The sequence below is a fragment of the Coffea arabica genome, chromosome 10c, assembly GCF_036785885.1.
Source record: "Coffea arabica cultivar ET-39 chromosome 10c, Coffea Arabica ET-39 HiFi, whole genome shotgun sequence".
NCBI lineage: Eukaryota > Viridiplantae > Streptophyta > Magnoliopsida > Gentianales > Rubiaceae > Coffea > Coffea arabica.
In genome coordinates, this window is record NC_092329.1 from 7,601,921 (window position 1) to 7,620,174 (window position 18,254).

General features: G+C 34.7%; 3 protein-coding genes across 4 annotated transcripts; 2 read left to right on the top strand and 1 right to left on the bottom strand.

Annotated features, from left to right (window-relative positions):
- Positions 1-6,851: 6,851 nt before the first annotated feature.
- LOC113713418 (signal peptidase complex-like protein DTM1) lies at positions 6,852-8,458 on the top strand. The gene is made up of 2 exons (XM_027237142.2): positions 6,852-7,285; positions 8,179-8,458. The coding sequence occupies exons 1-2, from the start codon at positions 7,038-7,040 to the stop codon at positions 8,264-8,266; spliced, it is 336 nt and encodes a 111-aa protein (XP_027092943.1). The 5' UTR covers positions 6,852-7,037; the 3' UTR covers positions 8,267-8,458.
- Positions 8,459-10,027: 1,569 nt separating this feature from the next.
- Positions 10,028-10,757, top strand: LOC113713415 (multifunctional methyltransferase subunit TRM112 homolog A-like). Its single transcript, XM_027237141.2, has one exon. The coding sequence runs from the start codon at positions 10,194-10,196 to the stop codon at positions 10,560-10,562; it is 369 nt and encodes a 122-aa protein (XP_027092942.1). The 5' UTR covers positions 10,028-10,193; the 3' UTR covers positions 10,563-10,757.
- A 608-nt stretch (positions 10,758-11,365) lies between these two features.
- On the bottom strand, positions 11,366-17,795 carry LOC113713414 (uncharacterized). 2 transcript variants are annotated; one of them, XM_027237140.2, is made up of 8 exons: positions 17,355-17,795; positions 16,978-17,118; positions 16,361-16,588; positions 14,790-14,997; positions 13,443-13,579; positions 12,905-12,985; positions 12,074-12,140; positions 11,366-11,990 (listed from the first exon to the last, which is right to left on the bottom strand). In XM_027237140.2, the coding sequence occupies exons 1-8, from the start codon at positions 17,648-17,650 to the stop codon at positions 11,691-11,693; spliced, it is 1,458 nt and encodes a 485-aa protein (XP_027092941.1). In that variant the 5' UTR covers positions 17,651-17,795; the 3' UTR covers positions 11,366-11,690. The 2 variants fall into 2 exon arrangements, with proteins under 2 accessions (XP_027092941.1, XP_071925505.1); XM_072069404.1 differs by having other exon boundaries at positions 11,468-11,990; positions 16,978-17,114; positions 17,355-17,490.
- Between the last annotated feature and the right edge of the window lie 459 nt (positions 17,796-18,254).

Here is an 18,254-nt window from a genome sequence, read left to right on the forward strand (position 1 = left end):
TGCTTTTTAGATATTTGAACCTCAGAAGCAAAAAAATTTTCTTACCAAACGCGCAAACTTGAGAGCAGCAACATGGAGTCCAATTTTTAATTTAGCTTCCACTTAAAAAATTATGAGGGCTGTCGGCATTTGGCTTTAGTTTTCCCGGCAGCCTTAAAAAATTCGGTAAGTCCAATTCGAACTTTACTATTATCGAACAGAATACATATGTAGAAGGATGACAGGAAAAAAAAAATTTACTATCTCTGCGGTGTTGTCCTTTAAATGTAGGATCACATGCCATAAACAGTGCGAAAAGAAGAAAATATAGTGAATAAATCTTACTATAATGCTTATATATGTCTCTGTGGTGCAGTGGAATGGAGTTAATTAAGAGGGTAGTTTCTGTTTCAAACATATGTATATTCTCTTTTTTTTATTATTATTATTTATTAAAGCCGACATTTATTTTATTAGGTTGATTGGAAAATATTGAGGGTCTTATGTTATTGAGCACTAGTGAAAAGAGTACCATTTACTCAAGAAGGGCCAATAATTTCATATGTTACTAGTTGCTGAGTTCAATATTTACTTAAAAATCTTACCAAAAAAAAAAAATGCCCACAAGATGGATTTATTTATTTATTTATATTAGATTAGTCATTATTGTCAATCGGTTGCCATGAAAGGTCTGCAAGTTTGGCAAATACAGGTTCATTAATTAGAGATAATCGCTAAACAAATAGGTCAACGGTCAACCTAATAACCTCGGATCATATGTTTGTCTGCTTTCTGCCTTTCTTTGGGTCCATTCTCAAGTGCAAAAAAACATGGCAAAGACAGCACGCTATCTCACATAGACACACAATGCAATAAAATTACACTACTAATTATGACTTCAAGTTTTGTATAATTGAGGAGAATAATTAGAGAGGTAAATGTAACAAGAAGGCTATATATATATACTTATCGTTCTCATTTAAACAATAATATATACTGAGACCTTCATATTTATTTTCAACTTGCTAGGATTTGGAGTTTCTTAATTTCCACTAACCAAGATTAGGGATAGTTTCTTCCAGAACACATAATCTTCAGTTTGACATCATGGATTGACTAATGCTGGAGATAAAGTACTCTATGTTGTTAGAAATCGGTAGAAGTTTTTGCATCCAATTTCAACATTAACAACTAATTTGCTTGCAGAGACTGCTGTCCAACCAATTTACCTCTAAGACTTGATGTCGTGGCCATTCTGCAGTTGGCTTCAAAATCCTCCTAGCTAGCTCCAATTCCATTTAGAGAGAGATCAGATTACTTGCTAGCTAGTCAAGAGCAAAAGCTCCAATAGCCGGATTACAAGATATTACCTTCAATTTTGACTATTCAATCCGACCATGTACATATTTAACTATTCAATAACCCCAAAAAAAAAAAAAAAAAAACCATCATGTCTGGGTACATGTTCTTCCTTCTTGAAAAACTGCTGATCAATTCTTACTAGGGCTTTTACTCATTCTCATCTTTGTCCTTTCCCTTCAAAAAGAAAAATAAATATAAACCAAGAACATATCCAGCCATATTCGTGATGCTATATGGTTAAAAACTTGCATTATGCGTAGAAAGGGATAAAACAAAATGCATATAGAAGTAGAACTTGACTGATGAAGCAAGAGATGGAAGGTACCTCGGGAAACCTTTAGTATAAAGTGTGCTGGTGACCTAACCAAGACTACAATTCTTTTGGTATACAATGAACTCTTCCAGGAAACTAAAAGACTGAGTTGGGTTCAGAAACGATCATCGAAGAAAATTCAAAATCAAACCATGGCTAGTAGTATACCATCATTTCCGTTCAACTTTGATTAATGAGGATGTTAAGTATATATCACAACCACATGAATGATTATTTTTCATTAATCATGAAAGTTGCTTTAAATTTGAAGAAAGACTTGCAACATGATAAAATTATTAGCAACGCATCTTAAACACCTCGTGCAAATGGATCTGGAAGCAACTTTCAACATACAATAATATTAGGGATAATTTCAGAAACCTCCCCTGAGGTTTTTGACAATTTCACTGAGGTCCCCTGAGATTTGAAAAATTACACATACCTTCTTTGATTTGATAGTTTAAGTAACAAAATCTTAAAATAATATTGACTTGGTCAAATTTTTAAATGAATACCCAAAAATGCACTTGTGTAATGAGTTGTAATTTACTTTCCTATACAATTATAAGATTATCTAGTATAATTATAAAAAAAGGTGTCAAAATTTTCATGTCCATGCCTAATATTTGATAAACAACTATAATAATAATTTTATCATTGTAATAAAATACTTTTGATGCTATTTTATTATGGATTTAAATTTATAAGATAGAAAAGAAAATATTGAAATAATTCATTTAGAGTTTAAGAATTTTCTAGTAGTGGGATAATCATGATTTCGTAGTGGTTTTTGGCCATTTCTTTTTTATTTATTGTTAATTTTAATACCAAAAAATAGAAAACAAAGATCAGCAAAAACATTGGATTGCATATAAAGTTAATTCATCAAAAAAATCAATAGTTCAACATTTGATTATAATAGAAACTAGAGGTAATAGTGGTAGTTCTACAATTTTATTGGCAAAAATTAAAAACAAGGAATAAAAAGGAAAAGGAATAAAAAATAATTTTAAAAGTCATTCTAAGTATAAATATACCAAAAAAGGGAATTTTATTAAAATATATAAGGGTAGTATTGTCATTTTAAATGACAAGGGAGGTATGTGTAATTTTAAAAATCTCGAAAGAGCTAAATGAAATTGTTAAAAACCTCAAGGGAGGTTTCTGAAATTATCCCATAATATTATTGCTTTTCGACTAGGAAGTTCAGAAACACTTAAATTTTTTTAACAATATATGCACATATAACGTTGCATTATTTTTAAGTTTCATGATTGGCTTTTCTTATTATTCTTTTTTGTATGCTTCCACCCAAAACAGGTGTATTTGTTCGGGAAAATGGAATGGGATGCAATATTTTTGGATTTATCATTTGTTTGAATAAAAAATGTATGAGAAACCAGGCGCTATCATTTTTATGAAGCAAGAAAATTTTAAATTTATAGATTTGACCAAGTCAATTACTTGATATGATGAGGTCATCAGTTAGAAATCGTTTAAAACATAGGTAAGACGTTAGTTTGAATTAGTTTCTACCCACAATCCAATGATGACATTGAGTAGATAATTTCCGTCCAGAATGATCAAAAGTATGTACGTTAATTTTTTTTATGATTGAAATTCTTCTTAATTATGCATGTATGGTCTTACCAAACTAGTTCTACTCAGCCTTCAAACGGGAAATATTACAATAGTCCAGGTTTCTGTTCCTATTCCTCTTTTTTTTTTTTTTTTGGTATTAGCTAATCTATTGGGGGAAAAACAATAGAAAACAAGCAAAAGATAATATATCACAAAGTGAAGATGAGGAACATAATTTATGATCAACTTTGATGTCACTAGATATTAAGCCATCAACCACCGCATCTTTTTGTTGGCTAAACTCCCACTTAACACTGACATCACCTTGAAAATGGTAGTCCAATAGTGATTTGTAGCCTGTTTGGTATTTGCAGAAAAATTGATTATGTCAAGTGCTGGTATTCCTCCATTCAATTAAAAAAAAAGAAAAGAAAAGAAAATTTCTTCCACCATGTTCTTCACTGCCGTCTCTTTCAGCCTAACTGTTTCAACAGTTAATCTCTGCAAAGATAATCCCTCTAATCTTGAGGACATAGAAAGCGTTTTGATAGTTCCCCAATATGATGGTTTTGCGGGAAAAGTAGTAAAATAAAAACTATCCTATTAATTAATTACATCATTGGGAATATCGAAACTAAAGTTTCATATCCGGTAAATATTGTAAGCTTTAATCATGTAGTTGTACATTTTTTTTAGTGCAGGCTTGCAGTGGAGCTATGTACATGAATATGTATAGAGTGGCATCGTGCAAATGAATCTGTGCATGTCGCACCTTTTGAATTGACGAATTCCATTGCAAATTTGATTCCCAAATTTGACGATGCGACTAATTACGGATGGAAACAAATATCAATTTGTTGAGTTTGTCTTTGTATCTCACGTCGAAAATTTACAAAAAAATATCTCCTCTTGGTGGTTATAAATATAATGGACTTAATTGAGTTTAATTATGCTAAGCACACCCGTTCTTTAAATGTCATATGCACCAATTCAATAGAGTTTTGGGGGGTTCACGCCCCATTTTGAGAGAAGTTTTGGTTTGACATCAAACTAAAAGAGCGAGTCATGAGTCTTGGGCCATTAAGCATTTAGTGCTATTTAGATTCTTTTGTATTTTCAATTTTAGGTGACTTTTGGACTTGAAATTTATTTCTTAGGGTTTTGTACTCTTTTTCTGTTATAATAAATCTGCTAGCCTTCGCCCGTAAATTGGACTAAATCACGTAAATTTCGTGTTTCTCTGTTTGATTTATTTGTTTTGTTATTGTCATTATTGAGTTATCAAGAATTTTATTATTCTTATTTGTCAATTTTTTGGGGTTAGACCTAACAACTTGATATCAGAGTTTCAGGTTTCAGGTTCTGGGCTTCAAGAGAGTTTCAGGTTTCAGATTTTGGATTCTTAATGATAATAACAGATTTTTGGTGCTACAGAGAGTGAAGAAAAAAATTTCATTGAAGTTCAATTGAATTTTTGAGAAGAATTAATTGGCCAGTTGGAATTCATTGAGGGTTTTGAGAAGAAGGTGGAGCAAAATTACTATGTTTGTGATTTTTAGTTCATTAGGATCTGTTGAACCTTTTGTGAGATTTGGTCCATTGGGATCTGTTGAACCTTTTGAATCTTGGTTTATTAGTGGCTCGTTGGGGTTTGTTGAGACCTGGTGGTTCGTTGAGATCCGTTAGAACTCTTATGGAGAAGATGGAACTTGTTTGCTATTCGTCTGCTATTTGTCGATATTGGATACACGCCAAGGTGAAGATTGTTGAGTTTATCTTTGCATCTCACATCAAAAGTTTATAAAAAAAAATATATCTTCTCTTGATGGTTATAAATATAGTAAACTTAAGTGAGTTTAATTGTGTTGAAGGCACCAGTCCAAGTGTAATATGCACCAACCCAAAAAGTTTGGAGGGACTTACACCCCAATCTGAGAGGAGTTTTGGTTTGACATCAAACCAAAAGAGCATGTCATAAGACTTTGGCCTATTAAGCATTTAATACTATTTAGACTTTTTTGTGTTTTCAGTTTTAGGTGTCTTTTGGATTTGGGAATTATTTTTTAGGGTTTTGTACTCTCTCTTTTATACTCTTTTCTGTTATAGTAAATCTGCTATCCCTTCATTCGTGGACGTAGGTCAATTGGATCAAATCACTTAAATTTCATTTGATTTATTTGTTTTGTTATTGTCATTATTGAGTTGCCAAGAACCATATCATTCTCATTTGTCAATTTTCTGAACCAGACCTAACACAATTTCATCTTTTTCCTAGTTTTATTGCCCAAAGTAATACATTTTGGCTTTGCATATTCATCATAATAGCAAAAAACCATTCCTTTTTCAAAATATATATGACTCATATCTTCTTTTTTTTTTTTAATTCTAGAGATGTACTCATTCTCCTGCAAATCAAGCTTCATAAATTGAAAAGCAAAAAGAAAGACGAAGTGGATTACTGAACATTTAACCAACTTATCTTAGACAAATTGGCCATCAAAATGGATTTAAAAAATCTCATTGAACTGTAAGTTAAGTGTTCAAATTTCACAGTTTGAAGTTAAAAGAATATGTCAAAACTCCTCTTTAATCTAGATGGGCCTTCTTCTCTCTAGACCCCCTCCTCTGTAGTCTGTAGAATACAACAATATAGATGTTGCTGATTGACAAAAAAAAAAAAAAAAAAAGACTCAACATTTTGATAGCAGAAATTCGAAATTTGAAGGAATTGGGTAACAGTTCTTATGTTTCTTTTGCCTCGGGCCCTGGGCTTGACCATGCTGACAATTCGCGATTGTGAAATGTGAATCTTCTAATCCAATTTCTGAGTTCGGACTTCTGCAAGCCGGTGGAGAAGAGTGAAGAATTGTTTCATTTTCCGTTATCACATTTTTCTATTATCTTTTTTTCTTACATACATCAAATCACTACAGTAATTTTTTTATAAAAAAAAAATCCAAGAAAATGCAATCCAAACAAGGCATACGTATTCTTGAAACTTGTTCAGAGGATGGATTCCCTTCCTACTCCCTGTTTCAGAACTCCATCTAAAACTAAAATGATTTTGCTGTCGACCCAGTTTGTAATGCAATATGTGTTGATAAAGCCCTCAATAAACTGATTTAAAAAGGGGAAAAAAAAAAGGTAAAGGCATGAGTCGAATTTGACCAAATTTGTGCATCCATTAGACGACGAACCCTATAGGCGTGTTGCCAAGTCAAATAACGCGTTTAGATGACATACGCCTCCAAATCTTGTGCAGCCAAGAATTTCCCTATTGTCAATGAATTTGTAACGAGTCAAGACCACTCAAAGATCGTGTTGCCTATCCTCAAACATTGTCCATCAACCTAGTTTTATGAAATTATTGAATGATTCTTTCTAATTGTAGATATGAATGGTAAAGATGATGTTAAAAAATAATTTCTTGCAAAACAAAATGTTGTACGTAATTAGTATACAGCTACTAGTCATGCATGCAAATCAAGTTCTCCAAGAAAGAGTAGTGTGTGACCACACTTAGACGTAGGAAGGAAATTAAGATAGCTCATTAAAAGGCTGTCTCAAGTCTCAGCTAATTCTTCATCTTGTCACAAAAGCAATTAATGTAGGCTGTCTCGAGGGCAACCAACCAACACCTCACATTCTAATTCAATAACTCCTCTTACAATACATCTCCTCCTTCCTCATCACCTTCGTCCCCTATTCAGCAGCCCTGAGTGCCAGTACCAGTAGAACTCCTGGAAAACACGATCGAGCTTATAAAATCAAGAAAAGGTCGACATATAATTTGCCACTAACAATGGTTAATGATGCAGTTTTTCGCTCAGCACTGGCTTGGTTGGCTGCAATGGTGTTGCTAGTGGGATTGTGCACCCAATCTTTCAAGAAAATGTTGGTCACTTACATCCTGGGGATGTTTGCAATCAGTGGAGTTCTTTTGCCTGATTGGGAATTCTTCGACCGGAGGTTCTCTCAGTGGCGCACCCCTTTAACAGTCGATGAGAAGCGAACTCCGCGATCTGTTCACACCCAAGCTACACCAACCGGGTAAAACATGACCTTTTCGTATAAATCCTCAAGAATTAGAACTTATGATTTTCCCCAGCCTAAAAGAGCAAAGAAAGGAATTTTGAAATAAAATACAGCCCATCTGCCATGACTATTCTATTATGTTCACCCCCACTTAAAATAATTTTGATTCCTTCTTGTGTTATTACTAAGGTTGCGGTTAATAAAACTGAAATCTGAAATTTTTAAAATTTAGAAATTTGAATCCGTTGAGTTACTAAATTGTTCAGTACTAAATAATAATAAGTAAATAAGTTATCATTTATTGTTTAGAGCAAAATTTTGATTTAGTAAATTTAGTGTTACTTAATTAATTCAAATGTTTTATTTTTTGTTATAAAACAGATTTGAACTTATTAAGTTTAAGCGTTGAATTCGATTATAAAATAGGGTCTAAATGTTAATATTATCCTCTTGTTCTATTAATTAAGTGTAAGTACAAGGATTGAAATGTAGTTTGACTGACTACAAGAATTAACACGAAGACAAAGGTGTAACGAAGTAATAATTTTAAGCAGATGTAAATGGTTACATATGTTTTCCCATTATGTTAGTACACAAAAATGAAAAATCTCATATGTATGGAGACTAATACTTTAGGGTTTTACGAAACATGAATATATATATATTTGTCTGACAGGCAGGCACACAAGGTGAAAAAAAAAAAAAAAGACAAGAAAAGCAAACCTTCAAATTAGAAAAACAGCCATCTCAACTCGTTTCCTTTATTTATGGGGTTTTTTTTTGGGGTGTGGATAAACTATTATGTTGGCTTATACACAGGCAATCCTTCCATTTATTAAGATTTTGCTTTGATTGCTATTCATTTTTTTTTGTGCAATTACTCATATGGATCATGAGTTTTTCTGCAGGTTTAGGATACATCCAATCAGAGTGGCCATTTACACGATCGTTTACGGGTTTGGGTTTTACAAGTGGTGGATGTTCGTATCAACCTAATTCAATTGTGGAAACTAAATGGCACTTCATTTGCCTGTAATATCGATCTGCATCTCTAAATTATGATGACATTCGTCATTAAGCTCAATAGCTGTGACATGTTAAGTTGTAGTATGATATTCAACTCATCTTTCAAGGGGAAGACTTGAATATGGAGAAACTAATAATGCATATTTATTTTCTGTTGTTCTAGTTTTTTTTTTCGGTCGCGCGAAGAGAAAATTTTCACTAGCTTTCAAAAAATGTTGAACATGTACCCTTGAAATTATTTTTGCAAGTACTTGAGATAAACGATCCATTTAAAATTGGGTTAATTAGATTGAGATCCTAAGAGTTAGTGATAAATTATGATAACCTCCATGTAAAATTGAAAAATAAATACAAAAGAAATAGAGGAACGAAAGTAGCTAGCAATAGAAAAAAGAGCTTTAATTATGACGGTGCTCCCCCACCCCATCTCTGGGCCTGTCAATTGGATTGGGTTGGCTCGAGGTCAACTCGATCGGGTCTAAATTTAGCGGATTAAGCCTTATACAGTATGAGCTGAGTTGATTATTGTCTGGCGGAATTTGGGTTACACTGAACTCAACCCACTTAATACTAGGTCCAAACAATACATGTACTAGAGCTCATATGTGAGAATTAAGAATATTTATTTATCTAAATTCAGCCAAAAATTGAAATTTATATGGATAATTTTATGATAAATGTTTTTTTTCAATATGTAGTTGGTAGGTGTATAGATGTTATGGTAAACCATACTATTTTTTATCATGAAATTCAAACTTTTACAGATATTTTAACTTTTTATAGAACATTTTTTGATAAGCTAGTTGTTCGGTTTAACTAAATTTTGTGAATATGAAAAATATATGAAGTGAGTTTGGGTCTGCCCCAACTAGGACCTGCACTCGACTTTTTTGGTGGACCGAGTATGAGTTTTAAAAATATGAGCCTAACTAAAGTGAAATTGAGTTCGAAAAAATGATATTCAAACTCAACTCACATAATCCAATTGACAACCCAACACATCTTTCAATAGATGCTAGATAGTTTATTTTAGGATTCAGGAAAAAGTCAACCTTAATTTTAGCTCTCCCAAATTAATGCTCTTGAATTAAGAAATGCTTTTCAAATTTTTAGAATCTCTAGAAAAATTGTACTCCTCATTTCTCTCGATGCAACATCGCTTATTTTTAATTTTAAAGTTAACAAAATAAGGTTGGAGGGAATTCTTACCAAAAATTAACTACCACGTAATTTTTTGCAGAAAAATTTTCATAAATGTCCATGAAAATAGTCCTTATTACATTTTTTTAATTATATGAGTGTTTGGATAGCAAATTATCCCAAATAATAGTTCGCTTGCATCATAAACACATTTTCTAATCCACCTTTTTATATTCTCAACCACCTTTTTTATCTCGCATACATCACATCACAAAAAATGATACGATAATTATTCCAAATAATACTCTATCAAAACAAACTAAGATCTCACAAACATTACATTTTAGAAAGAGTGACACAGTATATTTTTCTACAAAATCTCTCAAAAAATTACAATCCCAACAGGCTCTAATTTTCTTTCTTTATGTTTTCTTCCCAAAGATTAAAACATTATTGATTCCCCTATTGGATTTGATTAAGGAGTGCTTAGTGGACTTTCGATTTAGAGAGGTTTCAGAAACGCATAGAAGCTGCCACTGAGGGAGAGAATAAGGTTAAAAATGTAAACTCATGCAGAAGAGCCACTCCTCCAGTCCCTTCCCCCGCCTCCAAATTGCCAGCCCTTCCTTCGGCATATAAAGTCCTTGACCTCCTCGTCTTCGTCCTCCTCCTTCCTCCGCTTCTTGAAAAAAATTCCCCTGCAGGACGCCACCCTGCAACAGAAAAGTACAAGAAAGAAAAACCCTCCACACTAGAGATGAGGCTATTAACCCATAACATGCTTTCATCAAACATCAAGGGTGTAACGAATGGGTTTCCCCTAAGGATTGAAGTGGAGAAAGTGGTGGAGAAGTCAGTGGATTTCAACCCCGATTTCCTCAAGAACATGCTTGCCAAGATTGAGTACAAAGCCCTCGTGGAAGCTTCCAGAATCATGGGCTATGCGGAGTTGCCCGACCACGCCGAGCCGTCCATGTTGGAATCTGATGATTTTCTTCGGAAGTTTCACCATGCCTTAATGGAGCTTCATTTGGAAGAGGGTACTTTGGTTTGCCCTCAAACTGGTCGCAAGTTTCCTGTTAATAAAGGGGTTCCTAATATGCTCCTCCATGAGGATGAGGTCTGATTTTTTTGGATCTGTCTTTGATGACAGGGGATCAGGGTTTAAGGGACTTTGGATTATGAGATGTAATTGGTGTAATGATGTTATTGATGGAGAATTTGTAGCCTCTTTTGCTGGGAATCCTTCTTCATCCAAGTCTTTTGTGATCCATTCTCCTGTTTAGCAAATATTAATATTTAATAATCTTTTGTTTTCTGAGAGTACGGGTTTAATTGTTGAGTAATTAAATGCCAAATAGTCTGTGTGAAGCAACAGTTTCATGATACGGAGAACAAAAGAATTGGAACTCATTATAGAAATTTATCAGTATTTTGAAATTTTCTTGCAGCAGAAACTTTTTTTTCTTTTCTGGGTCGGAAAGAAATTTCAGGCTCTCGAGTACTTGCTATTTTATGCTAATGATCAGCAGATTTAGTTGGTTTCATTTCAGTGATGACATAGCTGAGACTGGGAGTGTTAAATGAAAGAGAATTTAACAATTTGATGACCTAGGTTAATTTATCCCAGTCTCGATTGAGACCAACAATAGAACATGCCCCCAAAAAAAAAAAAAAGGAATCTCCCCAGAAGAAAACTCGTGAAATTAGAAGGTTTTAGGAGGTCCTCTGGAGAACTTTCATGAGCAAGAACGACTTTGTTTTTGTTTCAGGTGTTGGCCAAAACAAACAAATAACGTGGGACGTGTTGAAGACTGGCGTCTCCACTACTGATGTTGTCTTCTTTCTTCACCAGGAGACTGCAGAAGACTAAAATGGCGAGAAGAACATGATAACCAAGAGTGCCAGAATAATTTGGATTGCGGCATATTTTGTAGCAACTCTGTCTGTCATAAAGATTGAGGTTTTCCTTTGAAAAATAATACAGATTGTTCAACGGACGAGCAACAATAAGGATGAAGGAATACAAAGTGATCAAGGAAACGGCTGGTGAAAATAATCTAACAAACCTTTCGGTGAAAATAATCTAACAAGCCTGGGCAGTTTTTTCTTGGTAGAGGTATTCTGTATCAACAAAGAGCTCCAGACTGCTGTAAAATAATTCTAATACAAACGTCAGCCTGCTTAATCTGAGGAGAGAAATGGAGATCAATAAAATTGAACAACTTAATATGCCCGCGCTGCATTCCCCCGGTCACCTCTTCTTACGTGGAGTAGTTTCATAGGGAGGAAGAGGAACACCAAACACCCAATCAAGAACATTCAAATACTTTGATCGAAAAACATCCCTCTCTACTGCATAGCAGTGCATGATTATAGCTGTTGAGATACTGAAAACAACTACATCAGCTCTCTTCAATTTCTTCGACTGAGGCAAATATCCTACATCAGCCATGCATGTGAAGAAACTTTCAATGGCCCTCGCCATGCAATATAGTGCTATCTCTATCCGCCTGCTCTTTTTCTCAATTGCCAACGCCAGACCGGTAGGAAACTGCCCAAGATCATAATAATAAGTTATAAACAGGTTATATAAGCAATATCTATTCAAGGAACAGTCAGAAATAGTCATTTCACCGTTCCCATCGCCACCATAGGAACATTGCATCTTTTGAGAAGCCTGAAGAGTAGGCATGTCCACATCCTACCAAAAATAAGTAACATGATGACTTAGTTACATATAAGTGTTCACTAATCTAAAGAAAATAAACACAGTTCTAACACACCATATTGGCACATTAATTTCAACATTGAAACACAAGAACATTCATTGATCTTTCATTGTTTTCCTTCATCAATTTATTTTGCACTGCGACCTTTTCCTTCTTTTTCTAAATGTTCTCTGAAAGGGAGGTGCAGGGACAGGGAGGAAGCCTGAGATGAGTAGAAGGAAAATCTCTTCAGATTGTCAACTTAGCACCTAAAAGTATCATACTGAGTTGCAAGAGGAGAATTTCGCATCAGGTCAACCCGTATTTGCAAGTACAGTACCAACTTCTGTTGTTATAATTTCGTTTTTGATGTTACTCAGAAGGTCTATAGCCAACCAGGGAAAGTTATACACATGCATAGGCATGAGGAGAGCAACATAAGCATATATATGTAGAAGAGTTGGGAACGTTTGCCAGAATCCAAGGTCAAGGAGCGGAGGACAATGACACCACTAGCTACTTTATAGATAGCATTTAGTAGTATGGCTCACACAGGTACAAGGTATTGAGATAAATCAATTCCAACTACAGTAAGTTTTGACAGATCACCGTGTTATTGAGCTAAAACAAAGGTAGATATACACGTTGAGTCATTTAGTATTATACAAATAAGAATACTTGGTTTGAGCATTCCTTGAAGCAGGCAGAAGTATGCAAAGATCATCTATGCTACAAATATGAACAAATTTGTGCTTACCATGCAGATGCACAATACGTCGAGAGAAACAAGCTTGATCTGAAAGTACCAAGGAGGCCTCTTGCCAATATTGAAAAAGGTCTGCGAAAATTCAAATACGATATTAGAGCTCATAGCCGAAAAGATATCAAAGCTACCAGAATTAAAAGAACAACAATCCATGCGATCACAAGTTCTGGCTAACTTGTTCAGGACAACTACAATAAGATCTCCAATCAACAAAATATTAAAAGTAAAGGCTCTAATGCATGATTTGCTCCCAAAATCTGGAATTCAATAGTAAAACAAACTAGTAAGAAACAGTGTATTAAAAGCAGTCACTATAAATTGTCCAAGCGTATCCAGATCCTTATTGACCAGTACATAAATTGACCTTCAGATGGTGACCCTAGCCCCAAGGCTATGGACAAAATAATGATATGGCCTATTTAACAGGTTTTGTCATTTGTCATTGATTAAATTTCAAAAAATGGACATGCACAAGCTTTAAAAAAAGAGAAAAATTAGAAAATAAGGAACTTAAGCAAAAATACTATACCTCTTCAGGAGGCCTTGGCGATGCACTATCAATGCAGGAAATAGATAGACTGGAAGATACACGGGTAGTGCTCTTTTATAGGCTTGTAAAAGAAATGAAACAAAATGCGCTTCACATGCTTGTTTACCATGTACTATCTGCATGCATCAAAAAGTGTGCAATGTAAAGAACAAGCTGACAAACCAGTGTTAATAGAGAAAGATTTAATCAGATCTAAAGAACCAAGGTTTACAGCCAGAGGAAAAATATATATAGTACTCAAGCATCAGAAATCCACGCTGAGAGAATACCAAAAGTACTGTTTGCCTGATCAAGGAGGATCAACTAGGGGTTGAGAGGTCTATTTTACCAACTACGGATATTTCTCAATCATGCAATCATTAATTCTTTCCTCAAAGTTGAGCAATACGTAAAATATTTAATAGACCCAGTTAAGTCATTCAAGTTAAGCTAGCTGTAGTCAATCTTCCATCAGTCATACAAAGTTCTTCTGAACCATGAGACAGCATTGAAACTATTACCAGAGTTTTATGGTACATGCTTCACATTGCACCTTATTCCTGCCTTCGACATCAGGTGAGACTTGAAAAGCCATGCAACTATTGCGATAGACTGTTTTACCTGTTGGACACACTTTACAGGGAGCCTATACAGCACTAAAAGCAAATGCTGACTTCATGTTCATTAATGCTCTATGTCTATTGACAAACTTGAATATGTTGACAATATAGATGGCACAAACGGCTTTTGCATGATAAAGAGTATTAGATACATAAGCTTTTCCAGATTTTATTCAGATAAACTGCCTTGATTCCATATGATCTAAGGTCAGCCATATGAATTGTCTTCTTCTTTTTATTATTCAAAAACTAAAATCTCTATAGAAGGCATTACAATAGTGTAACTTTTCATTGATTAATTGTCTGAAGCAAATGTGCCGAAATTCAACACTAACTTTTCACTTCAATCTTTTAGGTGATACTTTAACATGTAATAGACTAATCACTTTTATTCCACTTATGGCATAGCAATTCTCACTGCTGGTTCTATTATTTTGTGATAATGATGGCCCACTAGTTCTCCGATTTAGTCCAAGATCATATATTCTCATATTGGTTTGGTAAACTCTATTAGTAGTTTAGTACAATGTTTCTTGAGTATGAAGAATCTAGTACTTGTATACTTAATCAAAACTACTTTAACCTCTTAAGTTGTCATAAAGCTCTCCGTTAACACATTTATCATGCAGACTAGTTGTAAAAGCTCTACTGCCTCAGATACTTCCTAACTTACAAGCCTAGTAACAATTTAACCTCTACCAACTCGATGTTAACTAAAATTACCTACCGAGCAAGGAACTTTCATTTTGGGATCCAATGTGATGTCAATACCAGTTGACTTGTAATGCTTTTCTATGGCATCCAGATTTGAGAAAGGGAGGCCACATGCAATATCTCTAACTCCTTGGAGGATAACAGCATCCTTTCCCCCATGTTTGTTCAGAAAGGATTTATAAGATGAGGGCAGGCTCTCTTGCTTCAATATGTAAGCAGACCTGAAAAGGAGAATATTTTTTCCTTCAGATAATTTTCTTAAAGAAAACATACACTAGCTATATCTGCAAGCAGAACATCCTTAAAACGAATGGTTTAAAATATGAGATGAAAAATCATGAGGTTTCCAATAATTTTGTAAATGGAAGATTTGGTGCGCAGATGAATTGATCAGATATTTAGAAAATGTAAATTCCATCGATACCTCTTAAACATCAAAAGGGAGAAACTTTAGTACTTTCATCCCAATATGATTCACATAAACCACTAAGGGAAGTGTACAGGGAAGGAAGAATTAGAGAGCTTGTTATGGTTTTTGCATGTGGTATGTTTCATTCAGAGATGAAGAGACCAACCAGCTGGGAAAATTTTGTCTTCATTAGGAATTTCAATTTGAAAAAACTGTCAGCAGCTTTTGATTTCATCATATTATTCATGTAAAACAGGTAAATGTACATCTTTACATTACAAAAACCATAGATCTTTACATTGTACATGTCTTTTATAAGAAAGTCAAAGAATTTTCTTATTTAAGTTCATATCATGATCTGCGGTTTTAGCTTTCATGTTTCTAATTGTACCCAGAACTATGTCAGCTACTTTCTCTTATGCAAAAAGGATGTATGAAGGAATTCAATGGTGACAAACTTCAGCCATCAAACAATTACAGAGAACTTAATAATGTTCTCCTTTTTATGCAAAACAGATGTTTAAAGGTATTCATTGGTGACTGACTTCAGTCATCAAACAATTACAGACAACTTAATGATCTTTTCTTTCTTTTACATACATATGTAGCTAAAGGAAAACGCTGGTAGCTGGAAATGTGACACAAGAAAAGTCAACACTACCTCACCTTGCCTAAAAAAGAAGACGGCGAAGGAGAAGAAGGAAAATTTATTGCAAAAGAAATTCAACAACTGAACCTAACAGCCACAGCTTAAGAACTGCATGTCTGGGTTAAGAATGTAATGTACAGTATAAGTTTCCAGTTCTGAAAACATCTTAGCATTTACAGCTGATGAAAAATAACCAAGTGGTTCATTCCAACATGACTCATAACTCAAAAGCTCAGCATTCAGATATCCACTAGAATGATTAACTAAAATTTTTATTATCTAAAGTACCGAAGTGTCATTTTAGAAAAATGCAGCTCTCAAATAGGATTCATAAGAACCAGTACATGCTCTTGGTGCCTGGAGTCTCATCTGGAGAATTCAGACAAACATCATGGCAGCAGGTTATCAGGTGAAATTATATGCTTACAATTAGCAACCAACAGATACTAGAGCAAACCAGCAAAAATGCTCAAAATTATGAATTAAAGCATCTAAATTATCAAGGTTTCAAAGGCAAAATACGCACAAAATCTGTGAAGAGGAAAGACACATAAGAAAAATGTCTCCATGTGCCCATGTTAGGGGTTTACAAATGCGGCCAAAACGTTTGCTTTTGATTCCACAACGTGATGCCAATACAGCAGCACGCATCAGTATATAAATAGCCAAACTTGTATGCTGTGTCTTGTATCCCGTCAGTAGTATTGAAGGCCCTGCAATTGCCCCTGCGAGCAACGCCCTCCAATTTGCTGTCCTGAATTACAATGAAGGCAGAAAAGGCAAAAATCAAACTTTACGCCATCAAATGTCCTTCCACAAAACAACTCCCCACAGAAGACGTCCAACAAGAAAGTTGTCCCGCTATTTAGTGTTTACTATTGATTCACAATTACACAGCCAACAAGGGGATTTTATCCAGTTTCCAAGGAAACAACCACAAAATATAGTGCTTCATCAAATAATCATGTAAATTCAAAACTTTTGGAAGTCGTTTGACCCCCACAAACAATAGAAAAATAAAATAATTGGAAGTTGCAAAATGGGGAAAAGTTCAAACATCACAAGACAGACATGCAATGTATATGCAGAAGCAACGTATACTACAATCTCACTAAAATAAGAAATCAAGAGGAGCATCCATGCCTCCGGTGACCACCAAGAGCGGTAACAATCTCGTCCACTGACACAAATGTACCCGCAAAAGTCCCAAGAAATAATCCATATCTCATGGTCTCCTTCACAGCCAAAATTACATCTTCACTGCTCGAAACCATTTCCATCTTCCTAAAAATAATCAATCAATTCATCAGCTTAATATACTAAAAATTAGCACCGAATACACGTAATTGGTGGATAATAATTTGAAAATTACATTTAAACAAACATACATATTTGCATTACCAGTTTGCATGGGAGGCAAAACTAAATACTAGATTGAATAGCAATTCAAATTCCGCGATCTCAGAAACAAAAATCTCATAGATTCAAGTAATAGAGAAGAGTGAAACAGTAGAAGTTACCTGGCGGAAGGTAAAGATCGTCGCCGACGGAGACGAGCGAGGATGGCGAAGAGACCGAGGCCACCTTTAAGGCCAGCGCCAATAGTGAAACCTTTAACAGAAGCGGTGAAGATTCTCCAGAGCCTATCATAGTCCTCAACTGGATAAGAATCGAAGCTCAACAGAGAGCAAGACGACGAGGACGACGGCAGGCTGGACGACTTCCTCCTGCAAATCGAGCAGGTCTCGTCCGGTGAAGTGCAGGTGCATTTTTCGTCCGCTTGAGGCACTTCTCCGTCGCCCACCGCCGCCGCCATCCTGGTGGTGGTCGGATGGGAGTCCGGACAAAAGTTTCCTTGAGATATCGGAATTCTCTATGGGGATTGAACGAGGCCAGCGGAAAAGTTCCACGTGGGATTTAAGAAGCTTTGTGCCCGAGAGTGGAATCTTCAAAAAACTGAAAAAGGACGCCTTTATTTTTCTTTCTTTTTTTGGTAAATAGAGATAATTTCTAGAGATAATTTCAGAAAACCCCCTTGAGACCTCTAGCAATTTCACTAAGTGCCTCTGACTTTCAAAAAATATCACATACTGTGGCTAATCAAGCATTCTATCCTCATAAGGTTCCTTATGGTTGCTATCAAAATATAAAATATTTTGACAACAAAAAAAAAAGGTGTTGACCCTCCTTTTTTACGAGCCCAAAAAGAAAAAAGATACAAAATTGCCATACAAATTTGGCTCCAATTTAGGTGTCATATTCGAACTGTGATATATGTAAAACAAAGATAATAAATATGCAACTCTCTAACTATGATGTATGTAAATTAATAATCGTGATATGCGTACAATTTTTAAGTTTTTTTTTCTTCTTTACTGTAATTATGTGCTTGCACCTTGAAATGAAAATAGTTTTACAAC